Here is a 19,421-nt window from a genome sequence, read left to right as displayed (position 1 = left end):
AACCAATGTAGAAAAGCTGGAGAGGTCACCTGACTGATAAGTCTTAGACTGGAAGTTTATCAGCAGTTCTACTTAACTGTCCATTGTCTCTAGGATGCTATTGGATTTTAGCTTTGGGAACATTTTATTTTATTTTCAAGATTTTGGATCATCTTCCCCCTAGACCCCTCTAACTTTGCATATGAAAAGTAATAGAGCTCACCTATTCTTAAAAGCCTTTCTAATTTAAAACTTGACCCTTATTCTACCGAGTGATAACCACCACTCCACCTCCCAGTCTCTCTCAGCCTTAGAAAGTGCTGTGGAACTCAATTCTCTACAGAAATCTGAAATCATCTAGAAAAGCTTGTGGTCTTTTGAACAATATTCAAATAAGAAGGAAAAAATAATATGGCGCTCTAAGTAAAATTCTACTTACCATTACTTGAAAATAGGAAAAAATAAATAAAAAGCTGAGGTCTCTTTACTTTTCCAAATCCTAGAAACATCTAATCCCAAGAGAAACTGTTTTTTGGTTTAGAAGATGAGAAGAGTTGAAGTTAAACAATGATCCTTTTTCCATTTCTTAAAAAAAAAAAAAATAAGGCCAGCAGAGGCAAATGCTCCGTTGGATAAATTGTTTCAGCAGATGTTCATTGTCCCAGGGAGAAAACAGCCCCTACTTTGCAGCTTAGTATTTGCAAATTTAGAAACTTAAATACTTTTAACTTGAAATGGTCCATGTGGTATGAGTGAAATGTAAATATTAAAATCATTTATATGAGCAAGTGGTCACATTTTACTAAGTCCACAGAAGGATGACGACTGTTGTTTTATTGTGATATGATGATGCAACAATTGTCACCCATCTGAGCTTTTCAAGCTTGTATAGATTGTCCCCAATCATTTACAATGGCACCCTGGGAGAATATTAATAATTACAGTAACATTTATAGCACACTTATGTTATACTAGGCATTCATAATTATCCTATGAGGCAAGTACTAATAGTATGCCTATTTTAAATACGTAAACTAAGGCTCACAAAAGTTAAGGAACTTACTAAATGAAAGACTCAAGACGTAGTGGCACTGGCATTCAAATGTAAGCAATTTTACTCTAGAACAGGGGTTGTCAAATCTCTTCTCAAAGGAGCCGGATAATGAGTGTTTTAATCTTTACAAGCAATAAAGTCTATGTTGCAACTACTCAACTCTGTCTTTTCAGAAGAAAAGCACCCTAAGACAATATGCAAATGAGTGAGGATGGTTTGTTCCAAAAAACTTTATTTATGGACACTGAAATTTGAATTTCATATAATTTTTGTGTGTCACAAAGTATTATCCTTCTTTTGATTGTTTTTCAGCTCTAAAAATGTAAACACAATTCTTACCTGATGGGCTGTACAAAAACACATGATAGGCTAGATCTGGCGCACAGACTAGCTTGTGGACCCTTGCTCAAGGCTCTTAATGACTATACTATTTTTCTAGCAGTGTTTGTAAAATGTATTTTTTAAACAGCTAATAGAACTACATTTCCATTTTAGCATTATCAAGTTATCTCAGACTTTTATCATATACAGTTATGTTTCAGGAAATAAGATTTGTTTTTTATGTTATATATGTTAGGTTGAATCATATGAAATTTGCCAATATTGGACTGTTTGACCTATAAAAGTGGCAATTTCATATGTTTCAACATAATATTTATAAATGTCTGTTGCCCTAGGAATTAACACGTTTTTTAGAGCTTAAAGTGTAGGCTAGTGACCAGGGCAACATTACATAAACAATTTGGCATCAGATATGTGACACTGAGATGATCTTTAAGGTTCCTTTAGAATCTTTTCTATGAAATGAATTATAGTCTAGGACTGAAGTTATAAAGAACAGGAAACATCGTATTGCACATAATTTCTCTGTGACAAGTACTAAACTGTATTATTTCATTTAGTTTCCATAATGACACTATGCGTTAAGTATTTTTACCCAGTACACGGTTGAGGCAATCTAGGTTCTTGGAGATTAGTAACTTGCCTGCATTCAGAGCACTAATGGATGGCAAAGCCTGGACTTGAACAAAGAAAAGACTCTTCTTTGTTTCGCTCACACAACAAAGGCAATTTCACTGCAATTTGTCAGTACTACTAAGACTTTTAAGATATAATTAATTTTTTTCAAATTCATCACTAGAAAACCAGTAGTAAGCCATAGTATTAGAATTTCTCTCATTTTCAGTAAACTCTAGAAAACATACTCATATAATTTTTAAACATTTTTTGTAGCCACGTTTGTTTCTTTGGAATTTTTATACCAATAACGCCCTAGTTGGGTAAGATTGCAATTTATTTTTAAATGGAAGAGAAGAGGAAGATGGGAATCATAGCTTTTGGTAAATGCAATCTTAATAAGGTAATGATTACTTAAAACTGATAGGTTTACAACGTCTGAGAATTTTAGAGCTTCAAATGCTTCTTTTTCACATTTTAACATATTAGAACATTGAACTCCTGCATATATGAAGAAAGCAAGCATTAGGGAAGGAAAGAAACTACAAGGTAAAGTCAAAAGAAATATCAAGATCAGAATATTAAAATTATAATACTTTACTTCATCTATGCTTCTCATCACCTATGTAAAGAAGAAACCAATAACCTCATCAATGGCTATTGAGGCATAAACTAAAAAATAGACAAGGAAGTCTAAAGAATTCACCAGAGACAGAGATATCTACCAGAGGAAAAGAATTTCTCTGAGTACAGTTATGCTGGAAAGATATATTACTGCTCTTTTTCTTTTCTTCTTTTTTTCTTTCCTTTTCCCTTTTTTCTTGGCGTAGCAAATAAAATAAATTTCAGGCACGACTGGCCTCTTTCCTCTCACAATTTTCCATCTTTACTTTTATGTCTTTTTTCCCCAAATGCCAGATTCACTTTTCTTACTAACATTATTTCAACTCATCAAATATTCTACTTCCCTTCCTTCAAAATTTACTTCAAAATCAGTCTTCTCTAGAATGCACACCAAGCAAGTTGAAAATAGAGACATCTGCCAGAAAGTGAAGTTCAGAAATTAATGAAAACGTTCTTGGTAGTCCCCAAGAAACAGAGGGGTTACATGAAGAAAAAAAGTATGAGCAAACTTTTGCAACTATTTATAATGCACCAGATGCGGTTCTTGCTGTTTTGCTTTGTTTTGCACATGTAACAGAGCAGGATAAAAAATGGTTGAAGGAAAAGGGGATTTTGGATCTTCTGATTTCTACTAGAATGTAATCACTACAAAAGTAGGGTTTTTGTCTTACTGCTGAATTTCCAACATAAAACAGTTTCTGAAACATGTTAGGTGCTTGATAAATATCTATAGAATGAGTCAATGATTATTGAAGAGTGACTTTGGACATAAAATCAGGAGCACAGCAATGAAACAGATGATACTCTTGTCTTGCCTTAATGAGTCCTTCTTTATCCACAAGTAGAATCAATGAAGGAAATATTCTACAAGTCGTTCGGACAAAGCACTATTTAGTAATATGGACGTGACATGAGCTTAAAGATAACGTGACCATTGTCATTTTGGTACTGGTGATAATCAAGGAAGGGAAAACTGGCTAATCCAGTCAGATCGTGATTCCCAGACTTTATATAGGCAGATTCCAGAGAGTTTAATTAAAAATTAGGTGTGATCCTATAGGCTAATATAAATAAAAGGAATGAAGGGCAAATCTTCCTCAAGCAAAGAAAAGAGGAAGATTGGCAACAGATGTTAGCTCAGGATGAATATTCCTCAGTGAATGAAGATTCCTTTTATTTACACATGAAATTTCAAGATATTGTGAAAACCAAAATTCTAACCATAATCATGAATTTAGCCATGATAAGGCATGTGAGACCTGTAAAGCAGGGTTTCTCAATCTCAGCATTATTGACATTTGGAATATGATACTTCTTTGTTGTGGGGAGTGTCCTGTGCATTGTAGCATGTTTAGCAGCATCCCTGTCCTCTACCCATCAGATGCCAGGAGTACCCCACCCCCTTGTTGTAGTAACCAAAAAATGTCTTCAGACATTGTCAAATTGAGAACAATTGCTCAAAAGGAAGCAAGAGAAGAGAAACAGCATTCTCATGTTTTAGAAATACTTAGAAGCAAACATGGAAAAAAGAATTTATAAGAGTGACTCCAAAATCCTATCATTGCAGTTGAGGAGTTAAAAATTCCAGTTTAACAAAAATTTTTAGGACAAAGGAAAGGATTGTCTATCGTGGTTTATCAGAGCAAGATGAAGTTTTGTGCTGATTGTGTATAAACAATAGGACAATTAAAATTACTAAAATATTTTGTGTATATCTTCTCTATTTAGGAAAATAATCTTCTAATATCATAAAGAGACCATTTTCCAGTAAAAAGAAAGTGAGAAAGCACTTTATTACTTTATATATTATTTTAAATTCCTAAAGTTAGGTAAATGTCATGTCAAGAGAGTATGGGAAAATTAGCAATCAAAGGTACAATAATGTTTTTAGAAATCTTTGAAATGATGTTTACGAGTGGTATCATAAAATTGGGGCCAGCCTGGTGGTATAGTGGTTAAGTTTTCGAGCTCTGCTTTGGTGGCCCTGGGGTCTGCAGGCCTGGATCCCAGGCACAGACCTAGCACTGCTCGTCAAGCCATGCTGTTGTGGCATCCCACATAAAATAGAGGAAGATGGGCAACAGATGGTAGCTCAGGGTGAATGTTCCTCAGCAAAAAAAAAAAAAAAAACTATTCAGAAATAAAATCCAGACTTTTTGTTACACTATTAAATATTTCCTTTATAGTTAATTAGCACAATCACTCTGTCATACTGACAAAGAAGAAATAGTATGCTAGATATGGGAAGAAATCTACCTATAAGATACTGTATCAGTCTGACTTTTGCTCCACTCTACCCATCCCACATATTCACCTCTCGCCTTGTTCCAATCATTGTTAAAATGACTAAGCAAAAATATTACCAGCATAGATACTTTATTGTTTTAATTTTATTTATTTTTTTTTTGAGGAAGATTAGCCCTGAATTAACTACTGCCAATCCTCCTCTTTTTGCTGAGGAAGGCTGGCCCTGAGCTAACATCCATGCCCATCTTCCTCTACTTTGTATGTGGGACACCTACCACAGCATGGCTTGCCAAGTGGTGCCCTGTCGGTACCCGGGATCCGAACTGGCGAACCCCAGGCCGCTGAAGTGGAATGTGTGAACTTAACCGCTGCGACACTGGGCCGCCCCCAGCATAGATATTTTAAATACCATAGTACCAATAACATCTAAAGTATATTTTCAGAGTAAAGAGCACTCTTTGACAAGGGGAAGAAATGTTAACTAGAATGGAATTGTTTAATCACACCTTACCTGGAAACAAATGCACAGTAAAAATGGTAAAAGCCACACCAAGTATACATAACTACAAACCATGCATCTCTTTAAATGGGCTGCTTCAATTTTACTACTACGTAAATTAAAAATACGGTGTTATGAATTTGATGATATTGTGATTATTTTAGTTAATAAAAAAATGTGTAGGAATTTAAGAAAGGAGAGTCCAGTTTGACAAATTAAAGATAAATGGATGGATTGCATATCATATTCAACTATCACCTCATCAACATTATTCCACATAATAGTTTCCTTACCAGAGTATTGGTTCATTTGTTGAAAACCCAAATCATATTATCAGGTAAAGGCATGCTGCAATGATTTCTTTCCAGCATCAACTAGGTTTCATATTACACAGGTCATGTTTATACTCAGGTGTCTTCAAACTCTGAACAAATGGAAATTTACCTAATGAGACAACAAATATTTGACCTGACTTGTGTCCATTTTGATGATCTTCCTTGTAAATAGGAAATATATTCCTAAGAAACACAAAGCCATGGAAGAGAGGAGGTAAAATATGATTTTGAAAGAAAAGGTCAATAACCACACTCAACTAGGTTCCTCTGCAAATTTGACACTTGTTTTCAACGTATAGTCTGTGTAAATTGTGTAAGGTTGTAAATGTAAGTTCAAGGGATTGCAGTGTTCAACCTAAACATGTGAAAGTACTAACTCCTTAAGAGTGGGAGGATGATTTGACCCAACAAACTCAACTCACAGAATCCTTTTCAAGCACTTGCCCCATATTACCCACAGTGAGCACTGCATTGGTGAGCCTGGGAGCAACTGACTTTGAGTCAAGAAATTCTGTTTTCCTTCCTGAGGAAGAACAGCGACATTTTTATTCGTATCACACCTATTAGTAAACTCCATTGAGTATAAGGACCCTGATTTTATCTTCCTCTTTAAGACAAAATCATGAAGAAAATAGCTAACAGCAAAGAGATAATGAAAATATATAGGGGTTTTGGTTTTTTTAAGAGAGACAAGAAACCAAGCTGTACGTAAGATCAGCAAGTCTTCCTTTTGAAGTTAATTAGAAAGCCCATTTCTCAGTTGGAAAGAGTCAAGATTTTATCTTTTCTACAAATAGAAGTAATGATATTTGCTTCCATAGCAATAATTTTAATATTTTCAAAGCTAACCACACTCACAACTTCTTGGTTTACATGTATTTACTACTCTGAAATCAAGAAGAAACAAATGCCAGAGCCAGTCTCACAGATGTCTGTTATTATCTTTACCTCTTTTCTTTTCCTTAGAACCTTCCGCTGGAAGAAAATCAATTTAGCGTGATTTACATGAAACTATCTCAAGTAAAATCATCGTTTTAGATCCACTCATTCACTCAACATAAAGGCATTTAAGTGATTTAGGAAAAGTTAAGCATTAGGAAGAAGGTAACACTTTCAAATCCAAATCTTACCTGGTAAATTAAAATGGAACAACACTCCTGAAAGCCTTCTTGATGTGTGCTCCTCTCCTCAAAGGACAACTAAATCACAGCAGCCTATATTCTTAAACCCTGAAAGAAAAATCAGGAAGCTTGATCTGTGCACATAATGGCCTGCATAATGTAAGAAAGCGCCGTTTCTTGGCAACTAGCAAACAATCCTTTTCAATTAACTCACAGCAATTGGCCCACGTTTGTTGTTAAACACAGAGTAAAGAAAATGTTTTAAGAACTCAAAAGAACCTGGTAATAGCTCACCAAGAAAGTGAGATCAGTTTGCTCATTTTAAAAAGCATTTTTAATTACTTGCCCATTACGATTGCCTAACCTTTTCCTGAGAACATTTATTGACATACCTGTCACACTTCCTTGTGGCGTATTGTTTACTTAAAACTCCAATCCTGAATAGTTGCATCTGTTGTTGCAGAAACACAGTGATATGTAACGTTATCCTAGTCTTGGTCATTTTGCGTACCATGTTTTGCTTTCATAAATATCTGCTTGAATGTAGCCCTCTACGCTCATTAGGATACATAATTCAAAGCAGTTGTGTGTTCTCTTAGCTGTTAAAGACCACCTCCAGCGGGCACTAATTTTAGGTGATATATAAGCGCAGCTGGGCTAGGTTGATTTTATGCTAACTTAACTGTTTTGAGGGGGCTCATTTATACGTATGAGATTTGATGAAATCTTTGGATAATCTTCTTGGGGTGCTGTGCATTCTCACATACATACTGGAGATTTCATATATCAATGGGGGTCCATATGTGGGACCCCTATTTAAGAACCTCTGTTCAAAAAGGCAAGTGGTGAGGAAAACATTGTACATAGATAATTTTTGCTGTTAAACTTGACCATTTTCAATGCTATGGCTCTATCTCCTAAAAGAGAAGACAGTTTAAGATGGATAATTTCTGTATCCAACCAAAGCCAAGTTGGATGAATTTTGTCTTCATCACCCCTCTACTTTGCCAGGATTGTCCAAGAGTCTATATTATGGTGTTTACCTTCAAGAGGTCGTTGTTTTCTTTTTTCTCATTTTCTCATCCAAATCTCCCTAAAATGTGTCTACCTTGTATTGCTATCATTAGCAAGCAGTTCTTCTTAGGTAATATTTTTAAAATATAGATTTTTGGAGGTATTATCTTCATACAAAGCACTTTCTCTCTTGGTGGGAATTTGAGGCGGTGTTGTAAACTGTTGAAGGTGATGCATTTGGGTAGACCTTCTGGCACCTTCAAATCACACTGTCGACAGCTGTGTACACTTTCCATGGATTGAACTGGCTGGGATCATTTTATAAGTGTTCCTTCGGCTTTAGTACTGACTCTGCCACTTGCTAGCTCTATGCCTTCAGGCAGATTTGTTAAACATTTTGTGTCTCAGTTCCCTTATCTGTCAAATGAATATAATAATATTTACCTTGTAGGCTTGTTGTGAGGATTGACTAAGATTACGTATGTAAAGCTTCTTAAAGCAGTACCCAGCAGATGGAAAATGCTCAAAGGTTAGCTATATCATTCACATTATTGTTACTAGTATTCCTAAACTCAAGGTCCTTTTCAGATTTAGGATTTCCAAAATCCTATATAATCCTTACATAAAAGTTTAAAGTAATGTAGAAAAGGCTCTTGAAGCATAAAAACATAAAATTATTTTTCCCTTTTTTATAGATTAATCCTCATTTACGTTGAATATGTCTAATATTTAGAACTTTTGTATGCCCTTTTACTAATAAAAAGAAAATGCACAATTATTTTAAAAACTGAAAAGTGTCTTTATCTTTCTGAAAAATGCACTCATGTTAAATACATTGGCTTGAACAATTTAGCCAAAAGCATAGAGAAGCAGAAATTCTGCAAGAATCTTTTCTTATGACATTTTATTATATGCAATGCCATTATTAAATGATTCACAAGCCTTTCTTCTTATATTCCTAAAATGTATGGACCATTTGCTTCAGCTTTGGCAACCCTTTGGAATTGTTTTTAACCAGCAGCTGCAAATCCTAATATCTGAGAGGAAATGCATGCTTTTGAATATTCACTGTAAACACAGTCCAGGCAGAGTGGGCCATAAAGTCTACATCTCATCCTCTCCAGCTTAAAAGACAGGTTTAAGCTCAGGTCTTGGTCAAATCCATTATGCAGCTCTCTCAATCAAAATACACACCCTCTCTCTGCTAGGAAAAAATTCAAAATTAGTAAGAGGCCAAATGAAACAACCTTGTTCAGAGCGATTGGATTCAACTACTCAGGTAGATATTTACTATTATCCTCTTGGTACATGACCGTGCCTCCCTTGTTCTTTATTTCTGACAGCCTTGTTTGCCTTAGTATCTTGAAATAGCACATTCTGGCACAGGGGAAATTAACCTATGAAATCTGCAAAAACTTGAAAGGACAATATTTGTTTAAAAGTGCTGAACTCTGGAGATTGTAACAGAAATACTCTGGAAAACATCAATAAGGTGTTTCTCTTCACAGAAGATTGGGTGTAATGTGAAAGCAGTGCTGCATAAGCTCCCAGGAAATGTGAATTCCTCACCACAAATTCTATAAGAATCTAAGTCACAGAGTTATTTCCGTTCCCTAACTCTGAAAAAGTCCTCATCGTTCAGTGCTACCAACTTGAGCAACACAAAAACAGAGCGTGCTATATGGCATTTATTAGTAACTTTTGGTTGACTTTATTTCTAATTCAAGTATGGTGTTGAAAAATGATTCATCATGGGAAACATTAGCATTTAAATAAAAATAAAATCAGTGCTGTTGTACAAAAATATAGAGAAGTCATATATAATCCTGCCACAATTTATAAATATGTGAATGAGACATCGTCTCAGATGATACAAATTGATGAGGACCGTGCAAAATGATTCTTATGGATTGTATTTGATGATGAAATATTTCACAAAATAAAATATAAGCATTTAATAAAAATAGAAATAAAAATTTAGCAGATTATAGTCAGTCAAAATTTATTAGAGCCAAACCGAATATTTCTGAGTTCTTATTTTTGGAGCAAAGAAAAAACTTGAATATAAGAAACTGCTTGGATGCCCATCAGAAGGGTGCCATTCCTATAACCCAGAATTCTAATTTTCAAGCCTCACAGTGAGAAGGAACTGACCTGGGAAACTTGTTAAACATGCAGCTTCTTGGACCCCAATCCCAGAGATGCTGATTGAGTGTCTTGAGTGCGGCCAAGGAATCTGCATTTTATTGGGTTCCTAGCATGACACAGGTGGGTTTAGGGCCACTGTTGAGAACTACTAATCCAAAGAAACACAGGTGGCTGGGTCTCTGCTTCTCTGACGGACGGAACACTTGGATAATTGAAAGAGGTGGAAGGTGGCCAAAAGGAAGACATGGAATGGGTCATAAGGAAAAGTAGGAAAATACTGCTTAGCTTCCCTAGGCCAGAGAACAGGATGGAGAAGGGTGGAGAATGAATTTTGAGAGAGAAAAAGAAGATACAGACATACCTGTAATGGCTTCCTATTTTATACTTGTAATGCCATTTAATGTAATGGCATAAAAGCCAAAGTTCTTAAAATAGACTACCAGACTGGCCCCCTCTTACCTCTCATTTCTTACCACTCTCCCCTTAGCTGACTCCACCTGCCCTGCTAAATGCTGCTTAAAACACAGCATCCTCCTCTACTTCCTTCACATCTTTCCTTAAACGTCATCTTCTCAAGAGCCCTTCTCTGACAACCCTATCTAAAAACCACAACCCCTGCCCAACTGCACTGACACTCCCTATTCCCTTCCTGTCTTAATTTCCTCTTTATCATTTATTACCACAATCTACTTATTCATATCGTTCTTTTTCTGTCTCCCCCGACTAGCCTGTAAACTCAGCAGCAGGGATTTTTACTTGTTTTGTTTACTGGTATATCCCCAGCCTCTAAAATGTTACCTGGCACATTGTAACTGCTACTGCACAGGATTAAAGGGGTTCCCCATTAGAAAGTATTATATTGTTAACATTTAGAGACAGAACGAACTGTATTCAGCCCTAGAAGTAGAGAAAAAGTTTATTTAAAATATTTGATTTAAAAAAAATTCCTCTGTGCTCTTTTAGGAAAAAGAAAAAGAAGAAAGAGCTGAAGTAGGAGTATCTTTTCAACTGATACAATGCTTCAAGGTATATTTGTTTTCCATTCTTTCACAAAGGTAAGTACGGGTAGTTATTGTTTAACCCTATCAAAAGCTAATAATTGTGTCACTTTAGCCTTGGGGAAATGAAAAACAGGAAACATTTTATCGAGGTGTACAGATTCATAAGTAATATTTTAAAAGGTTATTTGAAGGGTGTTAACAGAATTGTTTTGAACAGAACTGTGGTAAGGTAAAAGAAAAATCTACTTTTTTGAAAAAGTATTAAAAACCCTAGAAATTGGCCATTGATACCCTATTTCTTTATATACATTGCTAAACCTGAATGTTATTTTTTGAACAAAACCATTATAGAAATAAACCTTAAGCAATGGAAATTATTATTCTAATTAATAATAGCAATGTTACTGTATTATATTACAGAATATGTTTCTTCCAAATGGTCTAACATATAAAGATTAAAAACAGGAACAACCAGGGGCTGGCCCTGTGGCCGAGTGGTTTAGTTCACGCACTGTGCTCCTGCGGGCCAGGGTTTTGCCAGTTCGGATCCTGGGTGTGGACATGTCACCACTCACCAAGCCACACCGAGGCAGCGTCCCACATGCCATAGCTAGAAGGACCCACAACTAAAAATATACAACTATGTACCAGGGGGCTTTGGGGAGAAAAAGGAACAATAAAATCTTTAAAAAAAAAAAAAAAAGAATAACCTCACCACTTCGTTTGAAAAGGGAGGAAAGGCCTTGCCTACCTCAAAATCTCTCCTTCACTCTTTTCCCAACTTTTTCTTCTTAGGAAAGTCCACTTTTATTTGTATATCATGCTGGAATTTCCTCCCTTAACAACGTGAAAATACCTCTAAGTTATTTGCAGTGACACTGTAATGGCCTGGTGACTTTCCAACTGTCTCAGTGGACAGCAGAATCTTGTTCAAAGGACAGACTTTTGACATGGGGTGCATACAAGTGCCGGGGGTGGGGTGTGTGCAAAAGTATGATTGAAATGGGAACAGAATGCTGAGAAGGAGGTGGGACATGTTTCTTTCTGCTTTGTCCTGTGTATAGGAGACAAGTGACTCTCTCAAAGTAACATAAATCTCCATATGCCTCCTGACATTCCATTCCTGTTCCGTTCCAACATCTTCAAAATTCAAAATCCTTTCATCAAATAAGTTAACATTAACAACGATCACATCCATACCGTCTCTAACAATATTTTCTATATACCCTTCCCAAAAGCTCTCTTTCTATCTCCCTCAATCTCTATCCCTCAATTTCTCTCTCTCCCTTTCCTTCCTTCTTCCTCCCCCTCCCCATTATGTGTGTGTGTGCTCACACAAAGTGTATGCTCACTCTTATCTGACTGGTAACTGTGCATCTACTCTGTGCCAAGCACTGGTAAGTAAATTACATATGTTATCTCATTTAATCCTTAAACCAACCCTAGAAGGTGAATACTTTTATTTCCATGTTACAAATGAGGAAAATGAGCCACAGAGATGTTAAGTACATTTCCTAGTCACACGTTAATCAGAGAGGCTAAAACCAGATCTGACTGACACCACAATCCACTTTGAACCATCAAACTCTATGGCCTCTCCTCACCCTCTGGCATGTCCAACAAATGAGTGTACTTGAAAAGTCCCTGACTTTTGTGTATTAAATAACTACCAACATAAAATAGAATGTCTGGCATATCTACTGCTTATAAACCTCAAAATGGATTTCTTTAATATTTTTTTGGCTTTTTATAAAACACTATGAAATACTTTTAAGGACAAAAGATGCAAACGTTTTCATGTGATCTTATATAATGATGTGCAATTTAGACCTAATCCTTTTAGCCCAGAGATGGAAGACTGACACTCTAAACAAAACTCATTGTGTTCTTTTGTGCTGTCATAACAAGATATTTAAAGATGAAGTTCTGGCTGGCAGATGGACTTCTTGGCATCACTATACATGCATCACAGAAATTGTTTTGTTTCAGAGGATTCAAACAAGATGCATGACATTTCTCACAGGATATTTCCACTTATAATTTTGGTAACTTGTTAGGTGGGAGTGTTAAGGGACACTAACAAAGGTTTTTAAGGCTTGTGTCTTATTTATAACTTTCTACGGTGTGTAAAAAAGTGCATTACTGAAACTCATCCTGGCTCCAAGTCTAGGTATTTGGTTTTAGTGTATAATATTCCTATTGCTCCTCTCATCCACATGTGGAATTTCTGTGTATCCTGTGGCACAAGAAAATGAAAACACTCTACTATATACCCTAAGTAACATGGAACAGAGAAGGACATTCAGCTGGATATCTGTGAGGCTCCCTAGAATACAGCACTTAGAGAGCATCCATAGTTCTTCCAGATTCCTTGCCATATGCTACTTGAAGCTGCTACAAGGTTGTCTTAACTTCACATATTCTTGGGGTATGGGAATCTGACTGTTATTCAAAAATGCGAATAAAAGCTCTAGTAGTATAGGAATCTCCCTTGTGCCTAGAATAATCACAAAATGAAAAGGGCCAAGAGAAGAACACAAGGGTTAGCCCTTTGCTTTTAGACAAATGAGTGCTTGCATCACCCAAGGTAGCCAATAGTGGTGTCTCTTCTCTTCTTGAAGATCTCGGGGGTAGAGACCTCACATGGTGACTCACTAGTTTTAGCATCACCCATGGAATTTCTTTTGTATTTCTACCAAAATTCATTATGTCAACAAATGTTTATGGAGCATCCCCTATGTGTCTGACATTATCATAAGGTCTGGTGATATAAGAGAAAGCAAGGCCCCTTGTGGTGGGTTGTAAAAAATGGCTACAAAATTCTTAGATGCTCCTCACATTGAGAGTGGGTGAGTTTGTAACTACTTTGACTAATAGAATACAAGAGAAATGATGCTATGTGATTTTTGAGACCAGGTCATAAAAGTGATGCAGCTTTCACCTTGCTCATGAGAACACTCATATTTGGGGTTCTGAGTTGCCACATAAGAAGTCCAACTCTCTGAAGCTGCCAAGATGTGAGGAAGCTAACTAAACCTTATGAAGGGGTCACCTGCATATGCTCTGGTTGACAGTCAAGCTGAGCTCCCAGTTGACAGCTCCTTCAACTGCCAGCCATGAGAGTGAGCCTTCTTCGACATCCAGGCCAAGTAAGCCTTCAGATGACTGTGGTCCTGGCCAACATATGATGACAATGACGTGAGAGACTCCAGGTAGGATCTGCCCAGTTGAGCCCTTCTCAAAGTTACTGTCAGGTAAAATCTGTGAGCAAAACAAAATGAAGGTTGTTTTATACCAGTAGGTTTGGGTGGATTTGCTATGTATCAAGAGTAACAGATTTTGTTACCTGGGAGTAGGGGGTTACCAGGACCAGTGAGCCTCAAAGTGGCTGTCAGTGAAGGCTTGAAGGAGAGTGACTGAAGGCTTGAAGGAGAGTGACTGAAATGTTCTTGGGGACTAAAAGATAGAAGATCTTGCATATATAGTGGTGGAAAGTTTGGGAAAACCGTCATCTGCAGAAGTTAGAAATTAACCTGGTGAACTAATTGATCTGGCTAAGGATATTTCTAGGCTAAATGTTGAAAGTGACAACTAATTTCTTTTAGCTGCATCTCATAAAATGAAGATAAAGAGACATGAGCTACAGAAGAAATTATTCCGTTTTCAAGAAACATGTTGAACAAATCAAAATGACCCTTGATTTGCTAGGTTCAAAAATAAAATTATTTCTCATCCCTAGTTTCTCCCAGAAGACGACTCTCAAAAGTAAGAAGAGCCTCAGGGCAAAGCTCAAAGCCAGGGCTCTGTCAGGAAACATAGTCTCAGAGTAAATATGAAGCAAAATGTGTGACTGTAAAACCCCTTCTTAAGATATTGAAAGATTTAAGGTGATTTCTCATAGATCCTTTCAAAAAGCCTTCTGCAGATTTTCAGGATGTGCCTCACAGGCCCTCTATTTTCAATTGAACAATAGCCCTTCCAAGAATCTTAAAAAAAATAGGTCCACAACAGCATCATAGGGAACCCAAGGGTAGATGTTGACTCTGAGGTCAACTTTCCAGTTTTTGCATAGAGACACACTGTTTGAGATTGAATATTTTAAGCAAAAATCAAGGTATCATATCATTATGTAAGCCAAAACCATCCCAAATTGCAGGTGAAGGTATTTTTGTAAGAGGTTTCCCTTGATAGACTCTAAAATATACCATTCCCTTTGGAATGGGAAGTGCGTACATGGCCATTGCATTTTTGCCTGATCAAAGGCTTCTACAATTCCATCTGTTGAGATAGAGTTTCTCAGATGCAGGACATCTAGTGTTGGAGTAGGTACCAGTCAAGCGTTGGAACCCCCAGTAGAGGCTGCTAACCTGTTAACCATATGCTAGGTATATTTTCAAACAGTCCAATTTCAGCAAACAGACAAAAGGAGTTTGAGTTTGAAGAGAGCATACTGTGTTGCGGTAGAGGCAGGCTTCAGAGGCAGAGATGCGAAGGAGATTAAAAGAACGTTTATGAGCTTGGCTTTAGGAGGTACACATGATCTCAGTCCTGCCAAAGCTTCACCTGTGTGACGAAATACTTGACAGCATTGAAAGTGTACTCCATAATGTGGTGAGTTGCTGGGACTCGCACAGCCACTTCCCCACCATGCACCAACAGGATGGAGAAGAGTTCTCTGAAAATGTGTTAATACTAGAGAGTCTTTTGCAATGAGCCATATGACAAGGTGCTATTGAACAGTTTGGAAAATCGGATTCAGTTAAAGCATGTTATTACAAGAGCAACATACAGTAAGGCATTATTAGAAAAGCTTTAGAATTCATGCGAGATCTAAATTCTCCTCGTTAGCACAGCTTTATTCAACAAGGGAAGAAAGAGGGGTGACGATGATCTCTCTAGGGAACCCAACCAAATGGCAGAGTTGAACTGGAGGCCTTAGTTGAGACTCGGAGAGTTGCAGTTGATGATGCTGGTTTAATAGCCTTCCTAGTAAATCAACTTCCTTGCAAGTAAGGTCCCAGGGAGTCATTTCCAACATCCAGCTCTCATCTGAAACCCAGAAAGATTTGGAGCCCTAGTGAGAAACTGTGTCCGTTAATTAATTTTAGTGTGTGAGGTCTAATCTCAGAGAGAACAGCTGGGACCATTCAAATACAAACCACCTTTAACTTAGGAGCTATTCATTTATCTGGTGCATGTTCAGTGCATAGGGTTTCCAGGTGAAAGGAAAGCATCTCCCTCCCTTTTAAAATTTGGTTATAGAAAAGATGGATAATTTTTAGCAAACAACACTTGCTATGGGAGACTTTTCTTAGCTATCTAGAAATTAAGATCAGAAAACAAGGAGGAACCAAGGAGACCAGTCATCCCTGTAAGCAAAATTTCCCAATATTCTGGCTCCTTCTTCTGTTAGGAGGCAGAGATGATACATGTAGGAGCTGAAAAGAACAGAAGCTGACGCTCCTTCCCTGTATGTAGGAGTCATTAACCCAGGAGTAAGCTTTGATTCTGAGATTGGATAAGATGATAGAAGACGCTGGTGAGAATTTTATTTTTTTCAGGCCCATATTCTATAATGTTGTGATCTTCAAGCTAGGGACAGCTGTATAGCCCCCAAAAGCCACATGCCACAGAGATGTCTGCTGATGCAGGGAGACCCTGCCTGATTAGGCTGGGGCAGTGGCGTTATTGGCGTGGCTGACTAGCACTGTGTAGGTGAGTGTGAGAAACTTTCCCAGTATCCAAGTGACAGGGCAGAGCCAGAAATAAATACTTCAGGTGCCAATTCAAATCCTCAAAGAGAAAGAGGGGTTGTTTGGGCTCAGAGAAGGAGTTTGAGGCTTGGGTGCTAAAAGTAAATTCAGTCTTGTCTTTTCAGCCATACCTCAAGAAGAGGATTTTTATGGAAGGTGAGCAGGAGGCTGCGTTTTTCCCCCTCAGGGATGCTGTAGTTGATACTTTCGTGCACCACCCAGGTCCCATTTTAGAATCAAGGTAGTCACTCTCCTTGTTGACTGGACTTTTGGATGCTGATGGCTCACAGCTGTGTCCTTCTTCAGGCATTGTCCTTGGCTGAAGGAAGCTGCCTCACCCAAGGTTATGCCCGCTTCCTGGGACGCAGCACACATCCAATGCCTGGGCAATGTAGGATATGAAGCTTTGTCCCCCTTGCCTTGATTCAGGACACATCTAAAGGGCCACTCCACCTTCAGGGATCCTCATGGGGTACTGCAAGGCTGCAAGGCTGTTCTTGTAATTACAGGTCTGCCTCCCTTCTCCTGTGTCTTGAATTAGCAGTAATTCCTTCAACAAATTAATTTAAATATTTTGGTACTAACTTGATGTTAAGACACTTTGCTAGATGCTATGAAAATCAAAATTATGGCTTGGTCTCTGCCTTCCAGGAAATTTTTAACTTACAGAAATGATAAATGACTCCAAAATATACTATAAGACTGTGTTGCCTAAGTAGAAAGTGCTAAGGCTTTCATTCATCAAACCTGAAGTGACTACTATACGCTTTGTGCAGCAGTTTAAAGATTAGTAAGATGTGGGCCCTACTATTAGGGATTTTAGGAAGATCTATTTTTGACAGGAGTTTCTTCATGGAGGCTCAATTTGTTTGTTTATTTAAGTCCTCACTTACTTCCAGAAAAAATTTGAGTTGGATCATAAAAAGTAATTAAGTATTTCATGGAGGGTTGAAGTATGATGGGGTGGGAGGAAAATTCCAGGTTGAAGTAATGACATGAAGCCAGTAAACGGAAGATGAGTTTCTCAAAGTAGGGTCTTTCAATGTGTAGCCAGAGAAGAATATTTAACAGCCAAATGGAATCCAAAGTGGAGAGATGCCTGAAGACGAAGGTAAAGAATTCTGGTTTTGTTCAGTAGAAAGAATAAAGATTTTTTTCTAGTTTATCTCCTACGTTTATTTAAAACTTCATTCTCTTTATCTCACATCCTGCCATTGTTTGTTGATGGTGATATCACAATTACTATTTTATGTAATACATCCTCATTTTATGACTTTCACTTGCATTCCACTTCATTTGTCTCCGTCCTTGGCCATGTTTGTCATCTCTGTTTAAGAAATAATAAACTGGTTTAAACCAGTTGTTTTGGGGCTGGTTTGTTATACAACAGTAGACAACTGATGTATACTTTGGACTTTCACACAATAGTCTCACTCAGGGATGGTTTTGAGAGACGGCAGTGGAGGGCAGTCTTCCCCATTGGAAGAGGTTTGGGTGGTGTGCATAATCATCTATTTTGTGTCTAAAAAGGAGTAGGTTGAGATCAGATTATATGTGGACTCATTAGCAGTGACAAATAGTTTGGCTTGTTCATCAGGGGCTTGGAAGGAGAAAAGTTAGAAGAATGAGACAAAGAAGTCTGGTGAAGGAGCATGTGAATTGGCATGTAAACAGGGCCATGAAGTATGAATCTCTGATTCATATAGTGATGCCTACCAGAGAGAATTTACCATTGAAGGGACACTAAACACTCTTAGAGAATAACTTAGCCAGTTGACAATAGCCAGTCTTTGTCAAAAGCCCCCACAACCCTGATGTTGTACAAAGGGTCTATACAGGAGAAGCTGTGAATGCGGGATGGAGGCTGTGTATGAGCCCAACAACATGGACTACCACTCACTAAGGCAGACCTAGTACTGCTGCTGCCAATCATCTAACCTGCCAGCAGCAAGACTAATGCTGACCCTGTAATATGGCACCATCCTTTGAGGCGATCGACTAGCCAAAGTTGATTATATTGTGTCCATTCCACCTTGGAAGGCAGGAATTATTTTGAGTCTAGTTCTCTATGTGATTAACTTTCCTGCCCATTGGGCTCCTAGGCAGCACCATTATCCAAGGGCAAATAAAATGTTTGATCTACCAACATGTGATCCTACATAAATTGCATTGGACCAAGCAATGCACTTTACAGCAAATGAGGTGTGACAATAGGTACCTGACCATGAGATTCACTGGTCCTATCATGTATCCTACCACCCTGCTTCTGCCAGCCTGACAGAGGGATGGAATGGCTTTTTGAAGGTGCATCTAAGGTGTCAACTTGGAAATTATATTATGGGAGGATACGGTGCATATCTTCATCCTCCAGGATGAAAAGCACACCCTAAATCATTAACCATTATATAATGCTGTGTTCCCCAGTAGGGAGAATATGTGGATCTTGAAACTAAGTGTTGCAAGGAGAAGGGACTCTGCTTCTTATCACTCCCAATGAGCCATTTGGGCAATCTGTCCTTCCTATCCCCACAACCTTAGGTTCCGTAGATCTAATGGTTGTGATTTCCAGAGGGAGGATGCTTCCACAGGAGCCCCATTAAACTTTATCTATGACTGCCACGTGGTTACTTTAGGTTTTATTGTCAGGGATCCAGTAGGCCAAAAAAGGATCCACATCCTGGCAGGAGTA

At 37.7% G+C, this 19,421-nt stretch overlaps 1 protein-coding gene and 1 long non-coding RNA gene across 4 annotated transcripts in view; one reads left to right on the top strand and one right to left on the bottom strand.

Moving 5' to 3' along the window:
- Positions 1 to 19,421, bottom strand: part of ITPRID2 (ITPR interacting domain containing 2) — a 131,142-nt gene that overhangs the window by 77,465 nt on the left and 34,256 nt on the right. The window contains exons 4-6 of one of the 3 annotated variants that reach the window (XM_070508206.1): positions 14,032 to 14,240; positions 6,826 to 6,924; positions 5,654 to 5,784 (exon numbers count right to left, since the gene is read on the bottom strand). In XM_070508206.1, the coding sequence (XP_070364307.1) occupies positions 5,654 to 5,669 (16 nt within the window). In that variant the 5' untranslated portion in view covers positions 5,670 to 5,784; positions 6,826 to 6,924; positions 14,032 to 14,240. The remainder of the gene's footprint in view (positions 1 to 5,653; positions 5,785 to 6,825; positions 6,925 to 14,031; positions 14,241 to 19,421) is intronic. The other 2 variants (XM_070508208.1, XM_070508207.1) reach the window with 2 other exon arrangements.
- LOC106826614 (uncharacterized) overlaps positions 1 to 19,421 on the top strand; it is a 62,537-nt gene that overhangs the window by 41,426 nt on the left and 1,690 nt on the right. The window contains exon 6 of the long non-coding RNA XR_011502905.1: positions 10,942 to 11,033. This is a non-coding gene — a long non-coding RNA (uncharacterized lncRNA). The remainder of the gene's footprint in view (positions 1 to 10,941; positions 11,034 to 19,421) is intronic.

Source organism: Equus asinus, chromosome 4 (assembly GCF_041296235.1).
Source record: "Equus asinus isolate D_3611 breed Donkey chromosome 4, EquAss-T2T_v2, whole genome shotgun sequence".
In the NCBI taxonomy this organism is placed as follows: Eukaryota; Metazoa; Chordata; class Mammalia; order Perissodactyla; family Equidae; genus Equus; species Equus asinus.
The sequence above is the reverse complement of the archived record's forward strand: the minus strand, read 5'-3'. Positions and strand labels throughout refer to the sequence as shown.